At 52.5% G+C, this 27,805-nt stretch overlaps 3 protein-coding genes across 11 annotated transcripts; 2 read left to right on the forward strand and 1 right to left on the reverse strand.

Moving 5' to 3' along the window:
- The first annotated feature begins 354 nt into the window (after window positions 1-354).
- Window positions 355-6,406, forward strand: ARL9 (ARF like GTPase 9). 2 transcript variants are annotated; one of them, XM_075751647.1, is made up of 4 exons: window positions 355-555; window positions 986-1,154; window positions 3,971-4,146; window positions 5,248-6,406. In XM_075751647.1, exons 1-4 carry the CDS (start codon window positions 415-417, stop codon window positions 5,425-5,427), a joined length of 666 nt encoding a protein of 221 aa, XP_075607762.1. In that variant the 5' UTR covers window positions 355-414; the 3' UTR covers window positions 5,428-6,406. The 2 variants fall into 2 exon arrangements, with proteins under 2 accessions (XP_075607762.1, XP_075607764.1); XM_075751649.1 differs by lacking the exon at window positions 355-555 and adding an exon at window positions 2,291-2,365 and having other exon boundaries at window positions 1,015-1,154; window positions 5,248-5,615.
- A 2,782-nt stretch (window positions 6,407-9,188) lies between these two features.
- SPMAP2L (sperm microtubule associated protein 2 like) lies at window positions 9,189-21,506 on the forward strand. 5 transcript variants are annotated; one of them, XM_075751655.1, is made up of 7 exons: window positions 9,189-9,725; window positions 10,820-10,942; window positions 12,543-12,662; window positions 12,973-13,093; window positions 14,173-14,304; window positions 14,818-14,993; window positions 21,312-21,506. In XM_075751655.1, the coding sequence occupies exons 1-6, from the start codon at window positions 9,532-9,534 to the stop codon at window positions 14,980-14,982; spliced, it is 855 nt and encodes a 284-aa protein (XP_075607770.1). In that variant the 5' UTR covers window positions 9,189-9,531; the 3' UTR covers window positions 14,983-14,993; window positions 21,312-21,506. The 5 variants fall into 5 exon arrangements, with proteins under 5 accessions (XP_075607770.1, XP_075607769.1, XP_075607771.1 ...); XM_075751654.1 differs by lacking the exon at window positions 21,312-21,506 and adding an exon at window positions 15,550-17,417; XM_075751656.1 differs by lacking the exon at window positions 21,312-21,506 and adding an exon at window positions 15,582-17,417.
- On the reverse strand, window positions 17,396-27,557 carry HOPX (HOP homeobox). Of its 4 annotated transcripts, none has more exons than XM_075751662.1 (3): window positions 27,454-27,557; window positions 20,596-20,771; window positions 17,396-18,063 (listed from the first exon to the last, which is right to left on the reverse strand). In XM_075751662.1, exons 2-3 carry the CDS (start codon window positions 20,737-20,739, stop codon window positions 17,986-17,988), a joined length of 222 nt encoding a protein of 73 aa, XP_075607777.1. In that variant the 5' UTR covers window positions 20,740-20,771; window positions 27,454-27,557; the 3' UTR covers window positions 17,396-17,985. The 4 variants fall into 4 exon arrangements, with proteins under 4 accessions (XP_075607777.1, XP_075607775.1, XP_075607776.1 ...); XM_075751660.1 differs by lacking the exon at window positions 27,454-27,557 and adding an exon at window positions 25,497-25,701; XM_075751661.1 differs by lacking the exon at window positions 27,454-27,557 and adding an exon at window positions 22,256-22,527.
- Between the last annotated feature and the right edge of the window lie 248 nt (window positions 27,558-27,805).

Consider the following 27,805-nt stretch of genomic DNA (forward strand, 5'->3'; position numbering starts at 1 on the left):
ACGCAGCTCTGTTCTCCAGGTGTCTTCTCTGGTCAAACGTGGCTGAAACTGACCCGATGACACCGCTGACTTGCGGCGCTGCTGGAGCCCCGAGCAGGCTGCCCGGGCAGTGCCCTGGCTGCTTGCTGGGAGATGGGCGCCCAGGTAGAAGCGAGCTGGGAGCAAATCCCGCTGTGTGGGGGAGAGAGAGGGCAGCAGCAGCGGCAGCTGTGGGGAACGCCTGCCTTCCTCTAGCAGCACGAAGCCACGCGTGGAGCCGCTCGCTCTTTGTCGGAACGAGGAAGTTCTCGGCCCGGCAGGGAGAGAGGCTCCCCCGAGGCTGCCGGGGGCCGTGGTGGCGCGTCGGGCCGCAGGGGGCGCGCTCCCTGGGTCGGGCTGTGCGCGCCGCCGTGCGTGGAGCGGGCCGGGCCGGCCATGGGCACCCGCCTGCGGCCCGCCGCGCTGTGGGGGGCGGCGCTGGCCGTGGCGGGCGGCGCGGCTGTGGCGGCCTGGACCTGGGCCCGCCTGCGGAGACGGGCCGCGCCGCCCGCCGCCCGCTCGGCCGCCGCCGATCAGGTACCGAGGCCGGGTGGGGGCGGCCGGCGAGGCCGCTGCGTCGGAGAGCGCCAACGGGGTCGCCCGGGGCTTCTCTGCGGGGCTGCGCCGCCCCGTCGCGCTCCCCGGCGGTCCCGGCAGCGCGGTGGGACCCGGGGCCGGGCCGGGCGGCGGGGCCCGAGGCCGCAGGGGCGGGGGGGCGGGCTACCGGGGCCGCGCTCTCCGCCCTCCTGCCGAGCTGCGTGTGGCTCGGCCGGGGCCGGCGGGTGTCCCGGGCAGCCCTTCGCCTCGCCTGCGCTGCGGCCTTGCGCTTGTGTCCATCCGTTCCTCTTCACCGCGGTTTCTGCCGTTCCCTCCAGACCCCTTGCTATGCTCCCTTCTTCCCCCAGCCCCGCTGAGCTTGGCACATGCCCCGGCTGCCTGGCTAAGCGTGCTGCCCCTCGCTCCACAGGGTAAAGGGCACAGCAAGCAGATACTGGTGCTCGGCCTGGATGGGGCTGGGAAGACCAGCGTTCTCCACTCCCTGGCAACTAACCGCGTCAAGCGCAGCGTGGCTCCCACCGAGGGCTTCAATGCCATCTGCGTCAACACCGAAGAGTCCCAGATGGAGTTCCTGGAGAGTGAGTGAACATGTTTTAGTATGCAACATAAAATAACTTCCTGTTCTGTGTCCTAGGGATCAGGCCCATATTTTAAAACCTCCATGACTCCTCCTGCCTGCTCTGATAACGTGGAGTTGTGATTATTTTCTCCTTGGGGATTCTGCTTTCCCACCCCGCTTCTCGAGCGAGGTGATACACTAGTGTTAGATGGGGTCTGTGTTCGTGCAGCCCTGTTCTCTGGGGAGTTTTGCTCCCAGAGAGAGAAGGGTAATGGGCCTGATTTGTGTGAAGCCAGCCCAAAGCAGAGGTGTCCCCAGTAAGGCCTGTGCCGTGATCTGTAGCTCTTGTGTGTTGTACAGCTTCTCCTTGGTGCTCGTGCCTAGCAAAGGGCAAGAGCAGAAGAGGAATAAATAATAAGGTGAAAAAAAGAGAGGAGAAAGAGAAAAGCTTTGTAGCTTTTTGTTCAAAAGCATCATAGGTAGTGTTTTTTAGTCTTTAATGGCTCTTGAATGTCTGTAGGTTTTCACTAATTTTTCTGTATTGTCCTTAGCACTGATTTTTGGGTATTATCTGTGCCTGCAGAGAGCATCTCCTGTGATGCTTTCGGGGTGTCACAGCTGTTCTAGGTGCAGCTGGCTGATGGGGAAGGTAGAGGCTCTGGAGGCAGTCCCTGGCACAGAGAGGCTGACATCCTTGCCTCATCAGTGCCTCCCTTCTGTGGAGGCAGAAGTTGCCCTTTGTTTCCTGCTGTTTCTGCACTCTGCTGTACCAGTGCTTGACTGGCTGAGTTGGCAGCCAGCCCATAGATGCCTCGGTACCTTTGTCAGCAGGCCTAAAGGAGCTGTGCTCTTCCCAGGTAAGTCTTTGGGATGTGAGGATGAGGCCACTAAGGCAGAGTTTCATTCCTAGTCCTACTACAATAGGAGTCTCTGCAGTCTCTTAGGAAAATCATCTCTACAGAGATGCTTGTAGTCTGTGCCCCTCTCCTAGTAGGTACGAGACACCTGTGTCTCCTACTTGGAGGTGCTTTGCATAGCTGAGCCCAGAGAAACCCACAGTATCTCTGCTCCTGCCTGGGGACGGCCTGGGCCCAGCGCTGCGCGCCCCATGGCAGAACCTGTTGTTTCTGAGTCGTCCTTCCCTTTCTGGTCCAGGTTGGTAGTGACTGAGATGTGATGGCTGCGATCTGACCCATGGGAAATGAAATGTCTCAGGCCAGTTTCAGCCAGGTAAATCCGTGCATGGCTCTCTAATCTGGTTACTTATCCAGTCTGTACCATTGCCTAGTCCAGGGGTTAGCAGCCTCTGCTGTGATCACATGGCACAAGGTGATCAGCAGACAGCAAGGTTTTTATTTTCCTGGCTTAGACAGATAGAAAGCTTTTTCTTTGTGCCGTCAAATAGATAAGCGGGTGGTATCTTGCCTCTGCAGGGCATAGGATCTCCTGGCTGCTTCTGAGTTCCTACTGGTTTGGGGAAAAAAGAAAGTTCTCTGTGAGGTTGCTGACCCCTGGGTTATGCTATGCATGAATACACTTAACAAAGGCAACAGTGGTGATTCCCCACAATGTCCCGGTACAGAACCAGAGGCATCTATCCCAAGCGTGATGTGTCAGTCACAGCACTTTGGCTCCTTTCCACAGGGGCAGACTTGCAGTTCTGCCTGCAGCTACGCTGGGGCTCTTGAAGAAGAGGCAGGCATGCCCCAGCGGGAAATGTTGTTTCCCTTTCTACATTCTTGAAACTACTGAATCATTTTGACTTAAGTGAAAGCAAAATTGCTTTGAGATAGAATAGAGTCACTGAGGGCAGTAAAAGATGGCTGACTAGCAAGTCAGTTTTGAAGAGAACACCTGTGTAAGGCAGCAGACCATTATAGGGAACCCTGAATGTGTTGCTTTGAAAACTTGCTACATCTGGGAGACTCATACATACCTTTTGAGTGCCTCAGTACTCTTGAGCGAGTGGTTCTGCAGAGTACCTAGGAGAAGACCTGGAGAGCTGAAAACACATCTGAAGTACTTAAGATACTGTTAGCTATTTCTGCTCCTATTAAACTCAGCAAACTACCAAACTCTTTTTGTCCTCAGATGGGAATAACAATCTCGGGCAGGTTGCTGCATATGGTTTCACCACAGAACTGTTACAAGACCTTTTTGAAGGTTTTGAAGGTGGACAGCTTTCCTCCAGAGAAAGGGGTCCAGCAGAGAAGGGGTCAGGGGTATCCTGTGCAAAGGTTTCTCCCATCACCTAGGGATTGCCTAAAGAGTCTGCTGGGACTTGATTTTTCTCTCTTCCTAAGCATCCCTGGTTATTAGCAGTATGAAAGCTGTGGGAGTTTTGAACAAGTCCTTAGTGTCACACCAATCTGATGAGAGCCCTCCCCACCTCAGAACTAAATTTCTTCTTTGGAAATTGTAGGCCTGCTTTGTCTTGAGATGAGATGGGCATGTGGAGATAGGTTATATGGGGACATTCTCACACGGTGGTTATGGACACTGAACCTCTTTCTACTCTCCCTACTAGCTTGAGAGTAAGAACCAACGAGGCAGAAAGCAACTATAAAGGAACTGAACGCAGAATCCTCTCAAAATAAGAGCTTAAAATGGATTTTTTTTTTTCCCCCCCAGAACATACACACATGTCTGCATGGGACTTAACTGGGGAAAATAAAGCTATTTCTAGTCTCATATAGAGTAGCCCAAATACTTCGAGTTCTTGGAAACGCAAATACCTTGGATTTTCAGCTCAGGGCCTGCTGTCCCTGGGAACCTACTGGGAGCGGTGCTGCTTGGATCGCTTGGTGAATCCTGTGCTGCTGTCTTCTCTTCCAGTCGGGGGCAGTGAATCTCTTCGTTCATACTGGAAGATGTACTTGCCCAAAGTGCTGTTGCTAATCTATGTCGTGGACTCGGCCGATCACGCCCGACTGCCTGTGGCGAAACAGCTGCTTCATCAACTGATCCAGAACAACTCCACCCTGCCGGTGGTGGTTCTGGCCAACAAGCAGGTAAGAGTTCCCGGCTGCTAGCTGAGCTTGGGCTGGCAGCAGCTCTGAAAACAGCAACAAAGCCTTTCAAAGGAGGCTTTGTGCCTTTAAGGACGCCACACACCTGGGAGCTGGGGGTCTTTCTGGGACACCTGTTGATCGCAAAAGAAAATATTCTGAGGTAGAGTTTCGGATCTGCAAGATGCAGGTCCTGTGCTCAGAGACGGCGCAATCAGAGCTGTGGGTGGAAATAATGGTGAAAACTGCTGAGGAGTTGCAAGGTTTGAGAGCTGCAAGGGAGACCGCAGTTAGACTTGGAGTTAGGTTTCTGTTCTGAATGGCTGTCTAGACGTACCACTTTACCTAGCAGCAGTGCAAAGTGAAGCACTGTTGTTTGCCTTCGGATTGTCCAGTTGGTTGCTCCTAAGGCTGCTGCTGAAGCATGAGAGAAGAGCAGCTTTCCTCACAAGGCAGTCCTTTCTCCAAAGATCTCTGTGAAAGTGTCGATGACTGGTGCTGTACCTGGAATAGAATTGTGCCTGTGGTGCGCATGGCCAGATGATGGAACAGGCCAGAGTTTTTAAGCCTAGATTTTATTTTATGAGGGCTGTGTGCTTGGATTGCTCTACATTGTTACCTCCTAAATTTCTAAGAACTTAGACACGTTACCAGTAGTCCTTTGTGTTACTCTTGAATGCAAGCACAGGCTTTGGCTTCACCAAACACCAATGCTACTACTGATTCTCTAGGTCCTGGGGTCAGAAACACTGTGGCTGAGAAGGTATGCTGGGAATGACTGTTGCATGTTTGCCCTGTTCTTGTAACTCTCTGCTGGGCTCCTGGAGTCTTGGGCCAGCAAGACTTTTGTCTGCCTTGTACAGGTAGTCTTACATTATTGTCAGAAACACTGGAATTACTAGAAACAGAACTGTACTTTTATTTCTTTGGGGAGAAGTTAGGTTAAGGATAAACATTGTATTTCCCCCAAAGCATTTTAGGGCATGGGAATTTGATCTCGTAGAAGGTATGTAAGACTGGTGACCCTTCCCCTCCCTGGACAGAGGCAGGAACGATGCTGCCACCTCTTGCAACTAACAGGCTTGTTTTGTTTTTGCGTACCAGGACCTCGAAGGTGCATATTGCATCACTGATATCCATGATGCTCTGGCCCTGTCTGATATCGGGGATGAGAGGAAGATGTTCTTGATTGGTACCCACGTGGCAGAGGATGGCTCCGAGATCTCCTCCAGCATGAAGGATGCCAAGGAGCTGATAGCGCAGCTGGTTTTGGAAACACAGTGACGGCCCTTTTCAAACAACATGGTATTTGCCGCTAAGGGAGATGAGGTGTTAGTGTGTGGTCAGTTTGCCGTGTGGTGACTAAAATGCACAGATGTCTTTTCCTTGTGGGTGTGGAATTCCTCTGAAAATGATGTCTAGTTGGTAAGAAAATCTAATTTATAGTGGTTTGAAAATACATTTGAAAAGTAGTCTACTTTTTAGCGTATTTGTAGGGGAAAATTAGTCTGTCAGACAGCAGAGTTAAGGGAATATATAGCTTAGATGGGCTGAGATGGCTTCTTGCCAGGTGGGAATCAAGCATTGACTTCCACGGAACAAAGTTGTATCCAGTGAATTTAACCTGGCTTGATGTCTCAGGCTTAAATTGAAATATGTTTACTTCACAGGTTTTACAGAACCTTGTTAACGCATTTTTCTGTTAAAAATGAGACCTCGCTTTTTGAGAGTGTCAGAAATTTAAAGTGCTGGATTAGTATTTTTGACAGTGACAATTTGTGTTGTATTGGAGCCGGCTTCTAAGGGAGCGGCAAATCAGTAATCTCTGGAAATGGGGTTGGTTACTGCTTCTCTAGTGGGTAAGAGCAAGAAAATTAAAACAGTAGGACACTGTTTCTTTGCCTACAGGGAAAAACCAAACCAGTGTAATTTAAGATAGTGACTGGAAGCTTAAATTGGCGCCAGAGGTGGGAGACTCCTCCATCAGGCTGGGTGGCTTATTTTGGTTCAGTCCAGGTCGTCCTGGAGCAAGCACTCTTGCATGTGAAAAACCTGTTGTTTTTTGGAAGTGATTTCTGTCGGCTTAGCAGGTGAGGGAGATGAGCTGCCGACCAGTGTCACTCTCCTAATTAGACTCCAAGAACGCGATCCAGGATCCGGTCAGTTCTGTAAAAGACCTGTTTTGCAACCGCATTTACTGTATGAGGGTTTTATAGTTTCATCCTTTGGAAGGGATGCATAAAGCAGAACATTTTACCCTAAACAGTGGTCCGGGCTTCATTTACCCCATCAGGGAGTGCGGAGTGCCGCAGGAGCCCCCCCGAGGCCCTCCTGGGACCGCCGCCTCTAACGCCGGGCTTCTCACCCATCTGCGGAGGCCCGGTGCGCGGCCGGCCCGCCCCTGCAGGGCCCGCACCTCCTCCCCTGCCCAGCGGGAGGCAGCAGCTTCTCCCTTCCCGGGACCGCCGGGGAACCGAGCGCAGCCGGAGCGGCGAGGCCAGCGGGACGGGGCTGCGGCCGCCGCCGTTGCCGTGGCGACGGGACCGTGCGCTATGGCGGCGGCCGGGCCGCACGCCGGTGGGTGGGGACGGGGCCTGCGGCCGCTGGCGGGGGCGGCTCCTCCCGTGCCCGGGGCTCGGGGGCTCCGCGGGCGGCCGGCCGGCAGGAGGGCTCCCGGGCACAGCTCGGCACGGCCGGCGGGCCCCTGGCGCCACAGCCGAGGGTGTCTGCCGGGGGAAGCGGTGCCAGCCCGGCCGTTGCTGCCATCGGGGCGCGGGGCTGGTTTCTCCACAGCACCGGCGTCGCGACATCTCTGGTTTTCCCATGTCCCCCCACCTCGCTCCCCACCTTTAAAACATGGCAGCTTGTTCTGTACTGCTACGGAGTCCCAGTTTAATATAGCAGCTACTCCCCTGAGGCTCTCAAAATGTCCCCTTGAAGTTGTTGAAGGCAGCGATAAGGGGAAGCTGCACCAAGCCGGGGGGAGCCCGCAGGTTAGCGGTGGCCACTGGTCCTGGTTGCAGGGGGAGGATGACGTGAGGGGACGTGATGCTGAGGGTGCTCCCTCCTGCAGTGTGGGGGTGACTGTCAGCACCCCGCAGTGAGGAGCAGCCATTGGAGACGAGCTTGCTGTGCAGCTGCACCAGGATGGTACCAGGGAAAAACAGTACAAATAACTGCCGAACAACTGTATCCTAAGGAGATGCACAAACTTCATCTGCCTTATGATTATTTCACGCTGAAGAGCAGACAGCCCAGGCTGCAGGTTTTACCAAGCTTTTAAATTCACCTCTTCTTGTCTTTGCAGTTTCTTGTTACTTGTCTGCATGCTCATATAACAGGTAAGAAGCCCTCCCGGCCTCCTGGCTGGGTGTTCGGGCTGTGCCGCACGTCTCTTGGGAGGGCTCAGTTGGGGATTTACACCAAACAGTGAGCTGATCTATCAGATGACACGGTGATAAACACACAGAGGAAATGATGCCTGGTTTTGCCCTTCCCCCTGCTTCTCAAGACAAACCACGTCTGACCGTCCTGCCCCTTAAAAATGCAGGCTGTGAGCCTTTGCTTTACAAGGAATTGATCTCAAAGGGGCTTGATCCCCCCTTAAGCAATGAGTTTGTGTGAGCGCAGGCAGCGGAGGGGAGGTATTTCTGTGTCTGGCTGCAGCAAGGCCTCATTTTCCTTGCTGGGAAGCATGAGCAGGACCAAATGGCAAAGGCTCCCCCAGGGCTGTCCCCTGGTCAGTGAGGTGCTTTAACTCCTTCAAGTTGCAGAGCTGCTGCAGATGTGTCCTGTGTGGGGATGCCTGTCTGTCCATAGCTTTTGCCATGATAAAAGAGTAGAAAGTAATCTTTTTTTGTAATTGGAAAAAAAAAAACCAAACCCTTAACAATTGTCAGTTGAGTTGAGGGACCTGATTTGGATGTACATGTGACTCGTTCCTTGGGTCATGATGCAAGCTTTGCACAGCAGTGTCCAAGCCAGCGATGTGGGGCAGTAGGGCCCCATGCACTTTGTGCTGAGTTTGGCAGTGGCTGTGTGGTGGATCTGTGCCAGCGGTGGGGGAAAAGCGACGAGCCTGCCGGCAGAGATAGTGCCACCTCTGCGGCGCAGCTAGGCTGGGGGGTGCCTCCGTGTGGTAATCCTTCACCCCCTTGCACCTTTGCAAGGAAGAGCCCCCGGGGAGCCGCTTGGGAACAAACAGCTGAAACTGGTTTTTGGCTCCTGAAATGGTGGCTGCCTTCCTGAGCATGTCCCGTCTTGAACTGGCGGCAGGTGGCCAAAGTCCTACAGGCAGTTCCCTCTGTGGGATCCCGGTGGGAGCCGTGTTTGCAGTGTTGTGACCGGCAGTTAAGTGTGACAAAATCAGCAGGTGTCTCACAAAGAGCGTGCAGTGAGGATGCTGTAACAGCAGCCTGCCATTGCAAGGGTCTCTGTGGTGCTGAGCTCTCTGGCAAGCATTTGCTGGGGCTCGGTGTCTCACTAGAGGCGTTGGCCCCATCAGAGAAACCACAGGTGTGTCACCAAAGCACAGACCGTTCTCTGTCAGCAAACATCTCTCTCTTTGGTGTCACCGCACCTCTTTAAGGGTATGTTGCCTTATTGCTGGGTGATACTAAGCAGGGAAGCAATGCCCCAGGCATTCACCTTCTGTGCTTTTTCCATAGTGGGGCACTTCCACAGCTGCCCACCTCGTGGGGTTGTTCCCCAGCTGGTTGGGGGCAGGCACCTGCAGCCTCACTGGGTGAGTACCGGCTTGGTCAGTGATGCCAGGGAGCTCTGCAAGCCACTTGTGACGCTGGCATTGTCTTGTCCTTCTCTTTGTACCAAGGCTCACAAAGCACAAATGCTTGCCAGCCGCTGGGATTTCAGGCTTGGGACACTTCATCAGCAGGAGCAGGCAGTGATACCTGATCTTCCTGAAAGGTTTTGGTCTGATGAATACTCAGTAAAAACATTTTCAGTGCTGCTCCTAGGGCACAGAGCACATATGTCCCTGTGTCTTTATAGCATCTGAGGTCCCTGTGCTAAACAGACTGAAATAAAATTATAAATTAAAAAAAATCACCTGTGCTTGTAATGCCATGTGAGAACAGTGCTGTCTCCATGATGCCTTTTAGTAAACCACAAACGTGTTCATAACAGGTGTTTCTGTTCACCTGGGCTCCTGTAGGCTGGGAGATCATCCATCTCCTACCTGCTGGGGTTGCAGGGCATGTTGTTAACCAGAAAAGAACCTTCCCCCTCTCCCTGCCAAGGGACCCCACAGTGAGGACAGACTTGCAAATTCATGTCTGTGCAATCCAAGAGATAGCACAAAAGTCCATGGGCTGGTCAGTCCAGCAGATTAAATGGGTGGAAAATTACTTGGAGAGAGAGATCCCTTAAATGCACTCTCACAAGGGATGGAGGCAAAGGCACAGGGGTTCGAGAGTGCGATATGGCTTTGAGTGCAGCAGTAGCTTCTTTATGCTTTGTTGGTTTAACTGTATGTGTAATGGCACATTTGTCCTTTTCTGCAATTTTGACAGGATACAGGAACTTGCAGAACCCAAGAAAGTAGCTTGTGCAAATGATCCCAGGTAAGGAGGTGCTCAGACAGCCCTGGCTCAAGGACTGGGGACTGATGGGGCCTTTGCATTTGTCTTGCTACTGCTTTCCTCTTAAGAGCAGAAGTGGCTCCAAAAAAAACCAGATTGAGATGTTCAGTGTGTGAGGGGCTCTCTTCAATTTTCTCTTTCTTGTTTTCAATCCAAAAAACGGACTTGACCCAAGTCTTGCCTTTGCTGCCCCATCTGAGCTGACCCACTGAGATGTTGCAGGGTAGGATGGTGCTGTGGTGCAAGGGGACCAGACATCGTGGGAGCCACAGGCTGCTGTATCCTGGAGGACACAGTCAAGCTTTAGGAACAGAGTTGCTGTCTGCATTAAGGAGTCAAGCTATGGCTTGACAAGCCAGGGCAGCAGTCTCTTGATAACATCTCTTCTCCACTGTCTGGATGGGTGTCACTGTGCTTGAAAAGGTCTCCATAAACCCATCACCCTGGTGTTCCCTGCCCTGACTGCAGTGGTACCCTCTCCCACCATGGCCTCTCTCTCAATGGGGGATGAGCAACTCCAAATTTGCCCTGGGCACAGGAGAGTAACCACTAACATGCTGCAAAACCTCACCCACTTTCCATGGCACACCCTGACCGTAACATTATTATTATCACTATTTTTACAGTCATACCTGTGGTATAGTTAGGTGGTAATGGTGAGGCAAGAAAAATGCAATCATGAAACTCCCCCAGGGGTTTCAGACATGTAATGAAACGACCCTTTCTGAACATCCACTGGTAACTGTAAAAGCAGACTCATAACTTGAAGGCTCTTTTCTTTTTGAGTTGACAACAACCACCTGGACAGTGTTAGGAAATTCAGTGCCAGGGGGACCATGTGTGTCCCATCCTAAGAAGGGAATCATAGAACCATAGAATGGTTTGGGTTGGAAGGGACCTTCAAGATCACCTAGTTCCAATCCCCCCACCATGGGCAGGGACACCCTCCACTAGACCAGGTTGCCCAAAGCCCCATCCAACCTGGCCTTGAACACTTCCAGGGAGGATAGGCCCAGCAAGCACATTTCACGTTTGTGCATGTTTCTAAAATTTCACACCCTTGCTGTTCTTGCTAGGCTTGTGTGGGGAAACCAAGAGACCATCTGGACCCTCTCGCGGCATGCTGTGACAGCTCAACCATCCCCAAGAACAGTGGCACTGGCCAAGCCCAAGCAGGATTTTGGCAAGCATCAGTGCAGGTCAGTGATGTGATAGCACATCCTGGGGAAGGAGGCAGCTTGGATGGTGCTCTCTAATCAGGGGGATGTGCTGGCTCCCAAGGTAAGAGGAGATGCCATCTCCTCTCCTGCCATCACTTGCCCCACAGGGACCTCCGTGCCACTGAGACCCACCAGGCTGTACTGATGTTTCGAACAGGGGCCATCTGTAGGAGGGAAGAAAGTGCTATGGGAGCATCATCACCCTGAGTGCTTGACTTCCAAAATGAGGAGGAACTAGGGAGTGCTAAGTTTCGGTGCCCTTTTATTTCCTTGTACCTGCTTCCTGGCTGTGGGAAAGCCTTTTGCAACACATGGTGGTTGCTGGTCTGATTGGAGCTCTGGGTTGGATCAGCTGCCATAGGAGCCAGCCTTGATCTCAGTCTCCAAGTGCATGGGAGCATGTTCCTCTGCAGTAACAGAAAAGCCCCAAACAGCAGCTCTGCTTCAGCTTAGAAGCAGAGGCATCACGTGCATGCATGCACGCCTTGCTGGAAACATGTCTGTGTCACACCTGTGCATCCCTAGAGTGAGGCTGATGCAGTCCAGCTGGGCACCTGGACAAAATCAGTGAACCCCTGCATCTTCTTGGAGCCTGGCCTAAATCTTGAGGATAAAAGTTAGGAAGTGCTATGAAGAGAAAAATCTTGCAACGTCCTGCTCGCTAGAGGGAATCGAGGTCTTTTGCCTTGAGTTAAACCTTTGCTGTCACTGCATGGTAAACAACCAGTCAAAGCAGTCCATGTTTGGGAATAAGAGTGAAAAATGATGTAAAAAACTTCAGTGGGGCTGGGTGATGCTGCATTACTTGAAGCAATTCACCTGTAGCTCTGTTGGAGAGGATGAAGCTCTTTCAGAGATGAGATGGTGGTTGCTAGTCTGTAAGAATTCCTAGCAATGAAAATGAAACCGTCTTGCAATCCTGACTTTCCTCTACCCGGAGGGATGTCAAGACATGCGTGTCTGTAGTTTTCTCTCCTCTGCCACTGTCATCAGTTCAGGGGCTCTCATCTGCCTGAGAGCTTCTGCCTCTGATAATGGTGTCCCTCTGACAGGCCTTCCTGCCTTTCTGCTCACCTCTGCTCACCCCTTCCCCAGTGATGACAGGTGTCTGTATCAGCTGTGGCTGACGGAAAGCTGGATGAGCGTGCACTAGGCAAGCCTGGGGAGATCCCAAGTTGAAAGGAGCTACAAGAGCACAAGGTGCTATTAAGCCGTTGCAACAAAGAGGTTTCTAAATTGGCAGAGCTGAACAACAGAGATGCTGCCAGGTTTGTGTTGTGGAGTGGCTTCTTGAAATGGTCCAGGGAAAGGCCTCGACTTTGAAAGCAATGCACTGAGGGTGCTTAAAACAGGACTCTGCATACGCAAACAGCATTTACCTTTCAAGTCAGGAAATCTCAAGTGTAAATGCCCAATTTGTTCATGGCTTTTCCATGTGCACTGGTGCCAACTTTTGTACATGCAGCAGGCATGGATGTTTAACCAGACTGAGGATACCACCTGCCACGTTCATGTTCTCTGTCAGTTGCCTTTTACTAACTCTTCTGTGCTGTTCCTCAAGATCTCTCTTCTTTTACAGCTGCGGACAGGAATCAATGATCTGTGAGCGTCCCCCACTAGTGAATTTTGGCTTCCTTTCTGATCGACTGCTGAAGTTGTCTGAACCTAAAAAATACCAGGCTGCTTACCTGCAGCAAAGGTGAGAGGCTAGAAAGCCTGTAGGATCCTATAGGTAGGCCCTTGGGTCTTGCAGCATCAGTGCAGTTTCAAAATAGTAACAACAGGAACAGAGGATGGGTACAACAGAAGGCAAAATGCAGAGAAGGGGCTCTGCTGGGATTAGGACCTCTGGACTCATGGCATGAGTGGGTTCTACACTGGAAATAGCCACAAGACAAAGCTGCCTTCTACTGTGGCAAACATGAGGCTTACACATCGCAGCTGCAGCCTGGTTTAACCAGTGTGGGGGAGTATCTATGAGTAACGGTGCCACAACTCTCTGCTTCCAGACCTCGCCAGTCCCCTGAGTGGCCCGTGTCGCCAGCTGCACTGAGCTATAAGGCCTCCCCGCGGATCCTGGAGCTTGCCCGGCCAAAGGTGCTGCACCCAGAGTTCCTGTATGCCAGAGAGGTGAGGAGGTGGTTGAGTGAGATTTGGAGGGGGCAGCGATGCAGCAAACTGTTCTGAGCTTTTACCCCCTGTGTCCTGCCCCTGGATGTGCCCAGTGTGTGCTCCGGAGGCGAGAAGCTGTCTGGTTCTGCTGGGGTTTGAGATACTGAGAGAAGCTGCCTTTGTGGAGTGAGGTGCTGTCTTTGAAAATCTCCCTACTAAGAGACAGAAAGCAGCCAGGCCGGAGCAGCCCAGAATAGCAGGAGAGCCAAGGGAGGAATCAGGGCTGCATCCCCTGATAAAGCAGCCTGGGAAAGTGGAGAAACCTGATGGGAATGGCCTGTTTAGCTCGTAGGGAGTACAGTTGTGTTTGTAGTTGGGCAGCTGTGCTCCTATCTGTGTATATCGAGGGGATGAGCCTGCAAACAGTATGTATATTTTAACAGTGTTTTACCAGAAGCCTTATTTAGAGATGTATTTCTGAACTTTCTCCTTTTAGGCGGGTCATTGCTTTGGCAGGGGTGAAAGGGCCTGGGGCAATCTCAGATTACAGTCATTTCCATGGCAAAGGCTAAGTTTTCTGGCTGCAGTCTCTGGGCTGGGAAATAAGGGAGGCTGTGCTGGAGCAGGCCTTGGCATCAGTAACCCTGTGAAAAACAGAGGAAGAAGTCCTGGAGCAGTAATTACTGTTGCTGTAGGAATGCATTAACTGCACCAGCATATTTATCCTGAAATCTGAGCGTCTCTCCTTAGCAAGGAAATTATTTGGTTCAGCCAGGAAGATGAATGTGAAGAACATTACTCTAGAAGAAATTTCTCTGCACTCTTACCTGGCTACACAGGCTCTCATTACAAGCATTCCTCTCCTGGCTATGAGTGGGCAACAGTTAGGGGGGAAAAGTAACATTGGCTACAACATACAAGTCTTGATAGTGCCAAAATTACCTTGTAGTTTCAGTGAACAAAAAATAATGGGTGCTGGGAAAGTAAGAGTGCTCCTTCTTGGGTGCTCACAGTTTTGGAGAGGAAGTGTGTCCCTGTGGGCTGCTGTGGATGAGCTCTGTGTCTGCACATCCCTCCCCCGTTCTGAACCTGTGCAGGTGCCAACACAGGTTACAAATGTCGTGGCCATGGCGAGAGCATCCTCGCGGTTACAGCGTCTCGCAGAGCCCCGGGTCAGGAAGGTGACCTGCTGCTATGAGCTCAGCTTTCCTGAATCTGTCATCCATCCGGTAAGGCAGCATCGCCCAGGACCGTGCACGGCAGGGATGCTGGGCAGAGGGGAGGGCACGGGTACTCAGTGGCTGGCGGCTCTCTGCATGGCAGCCCTGCCTGTGCTGCTGCCTGTGAGCTTGATGTCGCTGCTTCCTGGGCTGGAGAGCAGGACTCGTCCTCCGTCCAGAACATGAACTGGCTCCCAGCAGACATCCCCAGAGAAGGGCAGACCTGTGCCTACCCTGCAGTTGTGGGGACGGAGTGAGATGGACAAGTGTCTAATTGGGACCTCCAGTCCTGGGGGTTGGGTTGGACAAAGGGCTATGAGTAAGAGGAGGCTGGAGGGCAGGTTGTGGCACTGGTCAGGTGGTGGTTTCTCCTTCCACGGCTGGTCTGATGCCAGACACGACAGGATCATGTCCCATCTGTGTGCGGTCAGTGGCTGTGAACCTGGGTACACTGAGTTGCAGGCTGGTCAGCCTTGAATGCCAGGAGCACCTGTAAGGACCTTCCTCCCCATTCTTCCTCAGGTTTCCAAGTTCGCTCAGCAGGCAATCGCAAGCCCTCGGACCCTGGAGCTGGCTAGGGCAAAAAGATTGCATCCTGACTATGTGCCCCTGCGGGATGCTGAGTGGCCAGTGACGAAGGCTGCGAAGCATGCAGTGGCCACACCGAGGCTCGTGGAACTGGCCTAGCCTTGCAAAAGGTAGGTGCTGCTTCCCTGCCATGGGGAAATGATCTGCTCTTGGCCCACTTTGTGCAGGCACCTTGTTGATTTGGGTTTGGCCAGTGTGATTAAGCCACTGCTCCTTCACTTCCAAAATACATGGATTTTATATGGCTGGATGTGCTAATGATATGTGGATTGTAGTTTAAAAAGCATTTTTGAGGTGGAAGGATAATCAAAAGAGGAGTAACAGGAACTTTCTAATTCCAGTAGGAATTACTGGTTGAGACTTCTTAATTATTAATAGCAATTATAAAAAGCAGCCAGCTGCCACACGGCACAGTGTAGCACATTCATGTTGCCCAGCATGATGGAGCTGGCCTCAGCCTGGGCAGCAGGAAGCAGTGGGTAGGACGTTTCACAGAGGATGAGGGAATGCCTGGCTGTAGTGGCTGTGACAGCTTCAGTGAGAGATGGGGCCCCCCTTCTCACTGGTGTCCTGGTGACAGCAGTGGAGGTGTGCCAGCTGGCAGGCAGCTTTGAGAGCTGGCCTTGCTCCAGCCCAAATTGACCAGCTCTGTCCTTGCTCCCCCAGGCCTCCTGGGGGCTTGGCTCAATTCAACCCAGATGCCTTCACAGTGAAGGAGACTGCGAAGAAGGCAACTTGTTCTGCTCGGATCCAAGACCTGGCTCGTCCAATTAAGCGCTGAGCTCCCTCAGAAACACAGCCTCCTGCTTGTGCCAGCTGCCCCCATCACCCCCTGGAACATCACCCTCTCTGGGCTGTGCTGTGGCTGGAAAACCTATTCCACCATGGTGCAGAGGCAGCACCCAGCAGGAACACTTTCTTATGAGCAGCTGCTTTTATTGGGCTTATCTGGGGAGTTAAATAAAATGGTCATTCCTTAAGAACAAAATAGTGACCAGGGGAAATGAGCAGAATTTGACCTGATGTGGGAAGCATCTCTCCATAGGACGGCTTATGTCTGGGGTTTATCGCTCTTCTTATTTTGTTGCTTTAATAGCTAAAGAAGTAGTGAAACAACTGCCGGAGGAAGCCAGCACAGGAACTGTTCTTTCACATAAACAAGTGTGGCAAACCAAAGCTGAAGGCGCACAGGAGGTTGATGCAACACAACTCCTGACCTTTGGTTTCAAAATTTTTTGCTAAAGTTTAGAGATCTTAGTGACGCTCAAAGTTTTGTGCTTGTGACAGAAGTAGGAACACAAAAGGCTGCAAAATTCCAGATCCAGGGCTGGATTTGATAAGGTGCAAATCTTTAGTACAGACTTTGGAAATGCTGTGGTGGCACCTGCATTGAGTTGGCTTGAATTTGGGGCTCGTTTTCTCAAATGCCTGCAGAACGGGCAGATCCAGACTTTTGCTTTACATGCATCTTTGATACAAGTTACACAGGCGGGTTAAATCTGTGTTGTTCAAATATCCAGTTGTGTGACCCTGGGCAGAATAATGGAGCCCTGCATTGGGATTTTTGGAGCCTAACTCAAAAAAGCAGTTCTCCTCAGTGTAAGGCAGAAGGCATGTTGCAAAGATTAAGAACAAAACAGGTATCAGTGCCAGACTCTGCAGAACAAACCCTGGGCTCCAGTCGGCTCTGAGGGTGAGTCAGTTTGACAGCTGGATTGGAGGGGAACAACACAGCCTGTGTGGGACATGGCACAGGGAGATTGCTTTTATCTCTTTCCTACGAGTTCAATGTGCTTTGCACTGGCAACCTAACCACTGGTGATGGGCTGGAGATACTGAGGCAAAAGAGATGCTCTCCAGCAAAGGACAAAAGTGATAAATGAAAGTACCATTAAAGAACAACAACCAAAATAAGGATTCTCCCAAGCATGTGGCAGTTTCAGTGCCAGAGTATCTTAATCTTTCCTGTGTTAATCTGATTGTCCTTCCAAAGGAGCAGAGGCAGGTTACCACAAACCAGAAGAGGATTAATCAGAGGATCCACTAATTGATTCAATAAGCCACTAAGCAGAGGATTTTGAACCCTTTTGAACAAGATAAGGTCACTGGGTAATGGTGCTGGTTATTTTTTAGCTCGTTGCATTGTCCTGTACCAGGACAGATGAGAGTTTGGGCTTTGTGCAAGAGTCCCGGCGCAGCTGCGTCCCTCAGCCTTGAGAGTGGCCTGAAGGAGGCTGGGGTCTGGCCCCCCAACCCTGCAGGGGAACCCCAGCACCACCAGCCTCTGCCACCTCCGGGCTTGGAGTGTGCATGGGGCTCTGTGGGCTGCCAGGGATGGGCCTGTGGGTGCACGAGAAGAGGAGGTTGCCTATGTCCGCGGGTTATCCCTGTGGCTAGAGGGAAAACCCATGGCGCCCACTGAGGCTGCCTTGGAATCGTGTTGCCCTCCCAGAGCAGTCTGCGTCCTGCCACTGGGGAGGGGAGCACAAGCAGGAAGATAACACAGCTCCTCTCATCAAAAAACTTTGGGTTTTTATTAATACACTGAAGAAAAAAAAAAAAAAGACCAGTTCATTCCCTTTGGTGACCTTTAACAGAAATGTGGGAAATGCATTTGAGGGCACTCAGTTTGCCAGTATTCAGAGCTGACTCAGGCATCTCAAGCTAACCAAGATCACTGGAACAACACATCTGGTTTTCCAGGTGCCCTTCTCTCTGGATGATCGGTGCATTAAAGCTAGCAAACATAATTTGCCTCTGGGGGTCATAAGGGAAAGAAATCTCCCCCCCCCCCCCCCCATGTTTGAACTGTTCATGGCAGCTTTTCTGCAAGCCTGGGACAAGGGCACAAGATTGCCTTGCCCTGTGCAGCCACTCTTAATGGATGGGAATCATTAGACAGATTATGCAGCTACCAGAAGCTGTATACACACACATATATATTTTTTTTCCTGGTTATGTACACTTTAAATAAAACTTATATTAAATAGCAGGGTATTGCTTGTATCTCAAAACATATTGCAACAGGAGAACCCCAGTGAAACCCACTCTGAAGAGCTTCACCATCCTTTACAGCAGGCACAGGGATCGGAGCAGCATCCTCTAGTCCCTGACAGACCCGCTTTCTGAAGGCAGCCCCTCAGACTTCCTCCACTCTGCCAGGCGCTGCTTGAACCATTTCTGGAGGGGGGAAAAAAAAAAAAAAGAGAGAGTGAGTGCAGTGGGCTGAGCAAACCCTTTGCTAAAGGTGCAGATGTGGTCAGCACGTGAGACCAGGCAAGGAGACTCGCAGCACTGCTATCTTCTAGCAAGGTGCTGCACTGTTCCCAGCAGTACAGGCAGCAGGACAGCCCTTCCTGACTGAAGGGTGCATGCACCTCTTTCAAACTCATTTCTCTTGCTCACTTCAGACCTTGACAGCATGGGTGAGTCCTTGTTTTATTGCTGTGAGTCCAGGTTTTTCTTGCAGACAGAGTAAGAGATTGGCTAAGGGGTTGCTGTGTGGTGTCTGTTTAAATGGCTGGAGCAGTGAAACAATCACTGCAGGTCCAAAATTAACAGGAATCAAAAGCTGACATGCTTCAGAAAGGATGAGAGGGACAACATGGTGGCTCTCAGCAGATTTAAGAACAAATAGATTTAAAAAAGGGTTAAAAATTATCTTAGTCTTCAAGCAATATGCATGACTACATTATTCTGTAGTAACTTAGCATCTCTAAGCCAACTCCCTGAGCTGCTGATGCCACTTCAACACAGCCGCAGTTTCAAATGTTAGATAAAATGCAGCTGGATAAAACCTCACTACCTCCGTAAGAAGTGAGATATAACTCATGTGTGCCGGAAGCACAGCTCAGCCTTTTGTTTGGGAATGTGCCTTTGATTTGCTTTGTTGCTGCTCATTTTGTTGCTATATTTGTTCATGGCTATTTTTGAAGCTATTGTGGTCCATAACGATACAACCACGGTGCTCTCTATAAGCGGCTCTTGCACTAGCACTGCCTTGGACCACATCCAGTCAGATGATTGCCTGCTGACCCTCCTCCCAAAAATTTCACTTCCTATCCTAAACCATTGTCTCCTGTTGACTCAGTACCTCTTTGTATCTCATTTTTACTAAATTTTTTATTAAAATAGCTGCTATATCTAGCCAATAAAGCACTCCAGATGTCAGGAGTGATGATTCTCTGTGTCATACGCAATGCAGGCACTTTGCAGCCCGCCATCCCAGTCTCAATTCTGTCCCTAATGTGACCTTCATCTCCAGATCTCTAGGAGCACCCTGGATTTGTGGAAAAAGATGGCTATCAGGGAAGATTTTAAGACATCTCCAGAGGTGTCCTGGGCATATATGGCCTGTGTTTACAACTTGCTTTAGGAAAAAAAAAACAACGGAGCAGTGCCATTTCTAAGGAGGAAAAGGTATTTCAGGGGTACTGCCTTCTTGCTGCCTCAAACAAGCAGTGCAATGTGGTACCTGCCTGCCACCAAAGCACAGTAGAGGAGGGGGTCTCCTTTTCCACGGCAGCCAAGGACTATCCGTGCAATGGATGTTGTACCAGACTATCCATGCAATGGATGTCGTACCAGCATCCTTCCCTGGGACAGGCTAAACGCTGGCATTGGCTGCTCAGCTCTCGGATCCCTTTCGCTTTGCTCACAGAGAGCCAGGCTTAGCAGCTCTCTGCAAAATGCTGCTAACTTTTCAGCGGGCTGGATTTCTTTTCTATGCCCAGCAATGCTGCTATGGGTCTAGTAGCTTATAAAACACCCACATCAAAAATGGCTGCACTGCAACCTGAAGGAATTGGGAAGGAGCCGTTTGCTTCTGAAGCCCAGGGTAGCCTGCAGGTAGCCAGATGGAGCACAGGGCTCAGTGGAAGTCCCAGACAGTGGCAGCCTGTCCCTGTGGAGGGACATTTGGAGGACTTTGTGTCTCCTGGAGAGGCTGACAGACTTGCCTGCACTTGGATTTGTGGATGCTGAACTAGCTAATTGCGGTGAGGGGGAGTGTGCTCAGCTTGAGCATGTCCCATAGCACATCTGCAGGAGTTGCATCTATCCTGTATCTGTTTTAAAATGACTGTAGTTTCTTCAGACCATAAAGCCAGCAGTGGTTCGGGCACCCAAGACTATCAGAAATGGGTTGAAAGGAAAGGACAGCATGCATGGGTTGTGTATTGAGGGCTCCACAGTCAGCCAGTGACCCTCGGCATGTGTCCTTGTTCGGGCTGCGGGAGGCACTACCCTGGTCTCCAAGCCCAGGCTGGGGATGGGGCTCCCGGGCAAGGGGTGTGCAAGGATCCCAGCGGGACACAGAGCTGCTGTGCAGGAGACCATGGCTGTGGGATGAAGGGGCTGCGATTACAGGGGAAGGGGCTTTGGGGATGCAGGGGCAGGGGCATGTGGGGTGCAGGGAGGATGTGGGGTACAGGGAAGTGCAGTGGTGCAGTACAGCTCTGTGGGTGCAGTGTGGGGTTGGAGGTGCACTGGTGGTTGCAGAGAAGACTTGTGGGTGCAGTGTGGGGTGCAGTAAGGAGTATGTGGGGTGCAGAGAGCGTAAGTAGGGGTGCAGTAAGAAGCACGTGGGGAGACAGAAGGGTGCAGGGGGTACGACAGCCAGGGACAGGACAGGCAGGGGATGCAGGGGGAGCACAGAGGCATACAGGGGGAGCAGGGCTGGTGCCAAGGTGGGGGCAAGAGGCGCACACTCACCAGGGTTTGCTCCTCAGACAGCCCAGTCTCAGCCGCAATGAGGCACAGCGTGGTGGGGTCAGGATGCTTGTTCACCTTGCAGAAGTTGTACTCCAGGATCTCCAGCTGCTCCTCAGTAGGAGTCACTGGCTTCTCCGTGGCCATCTCCTCCTGGGGCAGGGCTATGGGGCCAGGCACTGTGGAGAGGGGCTGGCATCATTGCCTAAGCTGGGAGTGGCCAGTGGGGCCACACTTCCTGAGCCCCAGATTTGCCATCCCCATCCCCACCAGCTCCCCCCTCTCCGGTGGCCTCTGGCTGTGGCAGGGCACAATTCCCTTCCCAAAGGCATGCCAGGGAGCTCAGCCGGGAGCCCCAGCCCCCCAGAAACTCCTGCCTCAGTTTCCCCACTGTGGCGACTGCACGCCAACAGCACCCAGCTGAGCTGCCTCACCATCCTTAGCTGGCAGGAAACTGCAGCCTGTCCTCTGCTCAGCACTCCCCTGTTGCTGTATTTATAGCCAGTGTGACTCCCGTGGGGACGATTCCTGTTTACAGTCATGTTTAGGCCTGGGCGTCACTTGGGAGTGATGTCACAGCAACGGGCACGTTGGGGGGGTTAATTTAAAGACATTAATTAAAAAACATTATTTATCCTCTGGGCGAGGGAACAGTTATCTGGCATCTAGCCTAGTGGGTTTTTTTCGTTGGTTTTTTTTTTTCTTTTTCTTCTTTCCAGCCACCACGCAAGTTTGTGCAGAGGAATCACAAACCAGAGGATGGAGGATCTTTTGGGACCGTGGGCTTGGACCCAGAAATCACTCCATTTTCCCTCAGTGTCCTGGTCCTCCCCTAGCAGCATGGTCAGACATCACACAAAGCTGGCAATGAACAGGTGAGCTGCTTTGTTTTTACTAACATTTAATGTTATCAAGCATAGGCATAAACAGTTAGTCTGTTGTTCCTGAGTATGGCTGAACTCTTTGTTTGGTTTTTGTTGTATAAGTGAAGGGTCAGTCCTTGGAAAACAGTACCCATGCATGTCCGTTGCTCAAGCACTCAGTGCCTTTGGCTCTGATCACTGCCAGCTGCTCCTGGCAATGGCAGAAGCAAGGAGCCCACGTTCTCCTCCAGAGTAATGTTTGTCACACTTGTGCTTTGCATGACTTGGCACAAAAGCACAAGTAAAACTAGTAAGTACACCTCGGGTAAGTCCCACGGCTGTCTTCTGCAGGGCTCCAAGTTTGCTCCCGTGTGGCAGAGGGTCAAGCCTGCCAATTCGGTCAACTACAACACGAGGCGTTGCCCCCACCAAGCATGCAGAAGTCCCTTGATACTGAATCATCTCGGTGTTTCTGAAACCAAGCTGGGGGGTGTTGGCAGGGGAGGAGCTGGGTGCAAAAATGTGGCCTTTCTTGATCTGCTCTCCTGCTGTCCGAGTTGCCTGGCCCATCTCTGGCAGGCAGGCCGGATGGTGTTGCTGGCTCTCCAGTGCTGCCAGGAGCTCTTGGCCCGCTGTGGGACTTTTCTGGGCCATCCACTCCCTTCCTCAGTTGCAGACCTGCCCTGCCTCCACCTCCCAGTCCAGCCTCTCCTTCTCTTCAGCTCTGGGATGCAACCCAGGCTGCATCCCTACTGTGTAGCTTTAAACCCAACTGCTTTCCTGGTTGACGGAAAACTCACCTTAACCCACTTGGTACCCTGGGTGGTACCGAATGCCCCAGGGCTCTCACTTGCTGACAGCACTGCTGGGATGGGGCTCGGCTCCAAATCTGCCTTGCAGCTTGCAGAGCCAGCCCTCCTATTGATGAGAGGCTTGAGAGATCCTCTTCGAGCTTTACCTCAAAAAGCAAAGCACCCACTGAGCCTTGTCTGCAGGAGGTTGCTTTGACTAAAAAAAGAAGGATCCTTTGGTATTTGAGTAGGGGCTTATAAATAGAGCAGGGCTGGTTGTGAAACAGCCCACTCTGATTGAGTCACTTGGTAAATACTGATTGTAACACAGCGGTTGCGTAAGGCTGGAGCACCTCTGAGTGTGATGGAGTGTTCTGGTAGACGGCATCATCCACCACCCTGGATGGACTGGGGAAAAGACCATCTTTAACCCCAGGTGCTGCAAGCCGAGCTGGCCTTGCCTGCAGAGCATCGCAGCCACAGGTGTGTGGCTGCCTGGACTTTCCTGGCATCAGCTCAGTTCAGAGGTGGCCATATAGGAAGGGGGCAGACAAAGTTCAGTGCTTTGTGCATGTGAGCTGGTGGGGGCCAGGTGAATGCTGCTTACCTGGCTGGAGGCCCTTTGGGGCTACCCCAGGCATTTGGAGACCTCCAGAAATGATGCAGAGGCAGAAGGAGATTCCCTGGACTTGAGGTGCTGCTCTCCAGTACTGTGGCTGCCGGGCTCTCCATGAGGTCAAACTGCAGATAAGGCCAGGCTCCGGCCACGAATCCTTCCTCCCCTCCTTGATCAGCATCCTACGCCAACTCCCAGCCACTTGCCCTTCTCCTAGGAAGCCCAGGCACCACAGGGCTCCTCATCACCTCCGGATCAGGCATCTAGCCTGGGCCACCAGCAGCAACAGGTCCTGGCAGTTTATAAATCATCGTTTGCAGCCTGCTGCATTCATGTACGTTAATGTGTGTGCATTGATTTGCATAGGGAACACGCGCTTCAACTTTCATGTTTCATCTTCACAGCAGTTTCTGTTTCTGATAATCTCCAAGTTCCTGAGGCGTTTCCCCGTAGGACACGGTATTTTCTACCTGCTGGCAGCTCAGGGCGTCCCAGCAAGCAGGACATGATGCCTGATGGTTTTTCCTTGTCTCCCCTGCACCTCTGCTCTGGAGGGGGAACAGTTCCTACCTCTCAAGGCTGTGGGATGGCTTTCAGGGAAAGGTCAACACCCTGGGGGTCCTGGAGGGCTCTGCAGGTCTCTCCACACTGCTCCACTGAGCCCTGGAAGTTTTCAGGAGCCCCATGGCCCTATGCAGTGTGTGGCACCCAGTGCTTGGCACCTCTGGGATGCTAAAAACTGGGGGTATATGACAGGATTTGTGGGCACCAGGAGTTCCTAAATGTCCTGATTGGCCGTATCTGGACCACTACTCACCCACCCGCCATTGAAACGGAGCCTTCAGGCTGCATAGGAGAGGTGATTTTCTTGCTTACATTTCTTTAAGCCTGGCAGAAATACAGAGAATCACAACTGCTTTGCTCAGCTGCTGAAAAGCACCACTGCTCACTGTTTTTTTTTCTACCTAAATTTTTGCAGGCGTTGGGAAAAAACCCGGCTTTTTCAGTGCAAAGGATGTGAACTACCTATTCCGCTTTCCAAAAGGCTGGGGGGCTGTGGCCATCACTTGGCCCTGTGAGCTGCACCATGCCGGCTGCTCCCTCCCCTGGGTGGCACAGGGTGGGGGGTTACTCACCCAGGCAGAAATGACAATGCCAGATGCACTGTCACAGTGAAACCACAGCACCAGCGACACCTGCTCTGTCCTACGCGTCAAGCTAAAGAGCCCCGGGGAGTTCACGCTTTTAGCTCCGACTGTCTTGGTTTTAGGTGGAGCAATGTAAGAGCAGCCACCAGCTGAAGTCTGCAAGGGGTTTATCGGTTGCCCGGGCTGCAGGCAGCTCCAGCCAGCATCACTGCGTGCACGGAGGCTGTGCAGACAGCACCTGCTGCTCTCGCTGTGGCTGACGGGGCATTTAAATGCACCTCCAGGGCCATTTTGGAGTGAGTGGACAAAAAGCAATGGCTGATGGATGCAAGTTGCAGCAAGAGAAAGTCTTATAAGATATTGGGAAAAATATCTTCGTATTGGGGGCATCCAACACAGGGACAGGGAGCAGAGAGGTGGGGGCACCTCTGTCCTTGGTGATACCTAAAAATCAGCTAGACAAGGCCCTGAGTGACCTGACCTAGATGTGAGCTAGGAGCAATGGGGTGGAGATAGACCTCCCTCTGCAATTATTCTGCCTGTGTCCTGTGGTTGCAACCAGCTCCCCAGGGACACCCTTGGGTTACTAGCAGGGCTCCCAGCTCTGGCCTGCAACGGGAGAAGACATCCCTCTGTTTCCCAGCATGCCTGCCCAGCACCGCTAGTGCAGTCAGCATTTACTATCCTGGCAGAAAGCAGCCACTTTTCCAGAAAAGACATGATCTCTGTTTGCTCAGCTTTGCTTTTTTGAATGGCAGATACAATAGCTGGCTGGCTGTGCAGCATTCTAACAATTTACTGCACCCGAAGCCTGTGGAAAACTCTCTGAGCAGGAGCTCCTGCCCAGTTGATGGGGCCCCACAGCCCCAGCTGCGTTTCTTGACCCCTTCCCCAGTGCTCTCCCACTGTCAGGGCTGGGATGCAAGTGGAGGCATCTGGGTCTGGTTTTAGCTTGCAGCTATTTCCTGCCACTGCAGAGATCAAAATAGCAGTTCTCAATGCAAAGGAGCCCTCCTGCCCTCCCTTGCTCTGCTGCAGAGCCATGTCCTGTCCCCAGCTTTGCTCAGCCTCCTGCTGTGGGGTGGCTGTGGATAAAATCAGCCGGCATGGCGCACAGGATAAGGTGGGACGGAGGCTTTAAAAATAAACCAGACCCTGCCATAAATAAGGAAAAACCACCTGTCATGCATCCTGTAAACTACCCATTCTGCCTTTTAGAAGATAATATCGGATAGGAACAAAGCGAACAAGAGCACGGCAGCTGCTGAAGCAGAGGCGGGTCCCCGTGGTACCCCCACCTGGGGTCTCTGCCTGCCCGCATGCCCCTCTCCCTGTCCCAGGCATGAGGCTTTCCCACCACAGCCCTGCTGAGTGCTGCTCCAACCTCCCCAGCATCAGTGAGCGCAGGTCAGCTCCTCCCTTCACACCCCCCCCAACCCCAACTGCAAATGCACCCCAGCACCCCCAGCTCAAAGCCTGCGCTTACCTGGAGCTGGCAGGGACCAGAAGTGTGTAAAACAAGAACCCCGCAGGTCCCTGGGTGACTGCTTAAGTATCTGCGTGTGTGTGTGTGTGTGACAGGCGGGGACCTGAAAAACCTGCCGCAAATCACAGGAGCTCCCGGGATCCACAGCCACTCTCCGGGCTGGTAATTCAGGTTTGGCATCCACTCTCCTTGGCAGGGCTCAACGCATGGTTGTACGCGCTGCGGGGCTCTCCGGACGGGTGAGCTCTCCAGCTGAGCCCGCCTGCCCTTCTGGGGACCCTGGCACCCCCCCCCCCCGCCCCCCCGGTGCCCCCTCGGCCAGGCTGTAAGGAGCCCCGCTCCTGGCTTTGCTGGCGGAGCACGGCGGCGGTCGCCGCTGTTCAGGGCTGGCTTCGCATCTCACTGGAGTCCCCCGCAAATTATTTGTCCCGGTTTCAGGTTCCTGACTGTGCTGTGGCTTTGGTCAGCCCTGTGATCCCGCCGGGCGGGGTACAGGGGCAGGACCGGTCCTGGATCTGACCTGCTGCTGCAGCCCAAGTGCCCTCAGGGGCGGAGGGCAGGAGCCGGGCTGGGGCTGGGCAGGAGGGCAGGGCATCCCCTCCTGCCAGAAACATGTGCTCTCCTCCATTACAGGGCCTGGGAGCCTGCAGTCCCCAGTGGGGTGGGCTGGAAGCATTAGACAGCAGCTTAAAAAGAGGCACCTTGTGGGGTGGGGTGCTGTGGGGAGGAGCTGATCTCCTCTCAGCTCACAGACAGCTGGAAGGGGATGCTGGAAAATCAGAGGGGCTGGAGAAAGGGCTCATGAGAAACGGTATGGGTTGCAATGGCTGAGATTATCTGCCAGAGCAAAAGGAAAACTGGCACTGGATGCAAAAAGCTGTGGAGTTGGCTGGAGAAGTGGCTGGACAAACCCAGGTAAGAAATCTGCCAGATGTTTAGCAATGAGCCAAAACTGTCCAGAAGATTGAGGGATCTTGTAATGTGGGGGGAGACGTGGGCCAAGGCAAGGGGACTGCGAAGAGATCTGCACCAAAGGGCAGGCAGACCTGTGCCAATTTTCCTAGCAGGATGACACTGATCAAGCAAGAGTGCTTTGGCTACAGGGGTAGCCTCGCTGCCTGATAAACCAAGCGGTGCTGTTCGGTGGCTGCCAAAGGAGGTTTTTGGGAGAAGACTTGATCCTGCATGCCTTGGGCAGGCACCCAGCCATGGGGATGTGTCCTGTTTATCACTGGTGCTAAGCGACAGGAGCATGGGTAGCGATGGGTGGGGGAAGCAGGTTGGAAGACGTGTCCAATGCTCCAGCAGCCGTGGCTGGGGGGGTTGGGGTAAGTTCAAGGGGGGTGGGGTAGACCCCTGCAGCAGGACACAGCCCTGGATTTCAAGCCCAGTGTGGGAGGTCCAGGCAAAGACCCTGAATTGCATACTGCCATGTGCTTGGGGGAGCTCTGCTGGATATTGCTACTTACCTGCCCCATGCCTGTGCTCTGCCCTGGCACCTCTTGGCCACCCTTGGAGGTGGGACAGATGGGAAGACAGTCTGGCCCAGAAAGATTTTCTTATGTTTGTACACTGTCTTTATTTTCTTCCATACATGTGCCCCAAGCATCGCAAAATGTGAGTAACCCAGCCTGCAGAAACAGGATTGGCTCCTCTGTTCCCTTGTTTATTACTGTCAATAGAGAGAAAGTCTTTAATATGGAAAAAACCCTTTTCCCTTAGCCTGTGAACCCAGCCCAGACTTGCACCGGGAGCGCTGGCAGCAATGTGTTTCAGGCTGAGACACGCCACTGAAATGGCTTCAGAGCTGCTGGGAGTCCTGCAGTGACAGTGCAAAAGTCACATCATGAATCTGTCCACATCTGGCTGGCAAATGCTAATGCTTTTCTCATCCTGAAATCTTTTAGGTCACGTTTCCTGGGAGAGGGTCAGAGTACTGCTGGAGTTTACGCCTCACCTGGTATGAGGAGATCTTGTCCCCAGAGGATGTTCCTTTGTCAGGAGAGTTAGATGAAAACAAAGTGTAGGGTGCATCCAGGCCCATCACAGAGTTTTCCTCCCTGCAGGGAAAGAAATACCACTGTTGTGATGTACATTTGACAATTTTGCATGATACTGTGGCATTGCAGCGAGTAGTTGGTAGCTGTGGCCTGTGTTGAGCATCCCACTCCCCCTGGACCCCTCTTGCAGAGGCTTGAATGTCCTCCCATGCTTGCCCTGTGGCAACATGTGTGCTGCAGTCACTTTGCGGGGGGCATTGGACACACAGCTCATGGCCATCCTGGCCCAAATGTTGCCCCTCTAAAGCT

This window comes from Balearica regulorum, chromosome 4 (genome assembly GCF_011004875.1).
Source record: "Balearica regulorum gibbericeps isolate bBalReg1 chromosome 4, bBalReg1.pri, whole genome shotgun sequence".
Classification (NCBI taxonomy): domain Eukaryota; kingdom Metazoa; phylum Chordata; class Aves; order Gruiformes; family Gruidae; genus Balearica; species Balearica regulorum.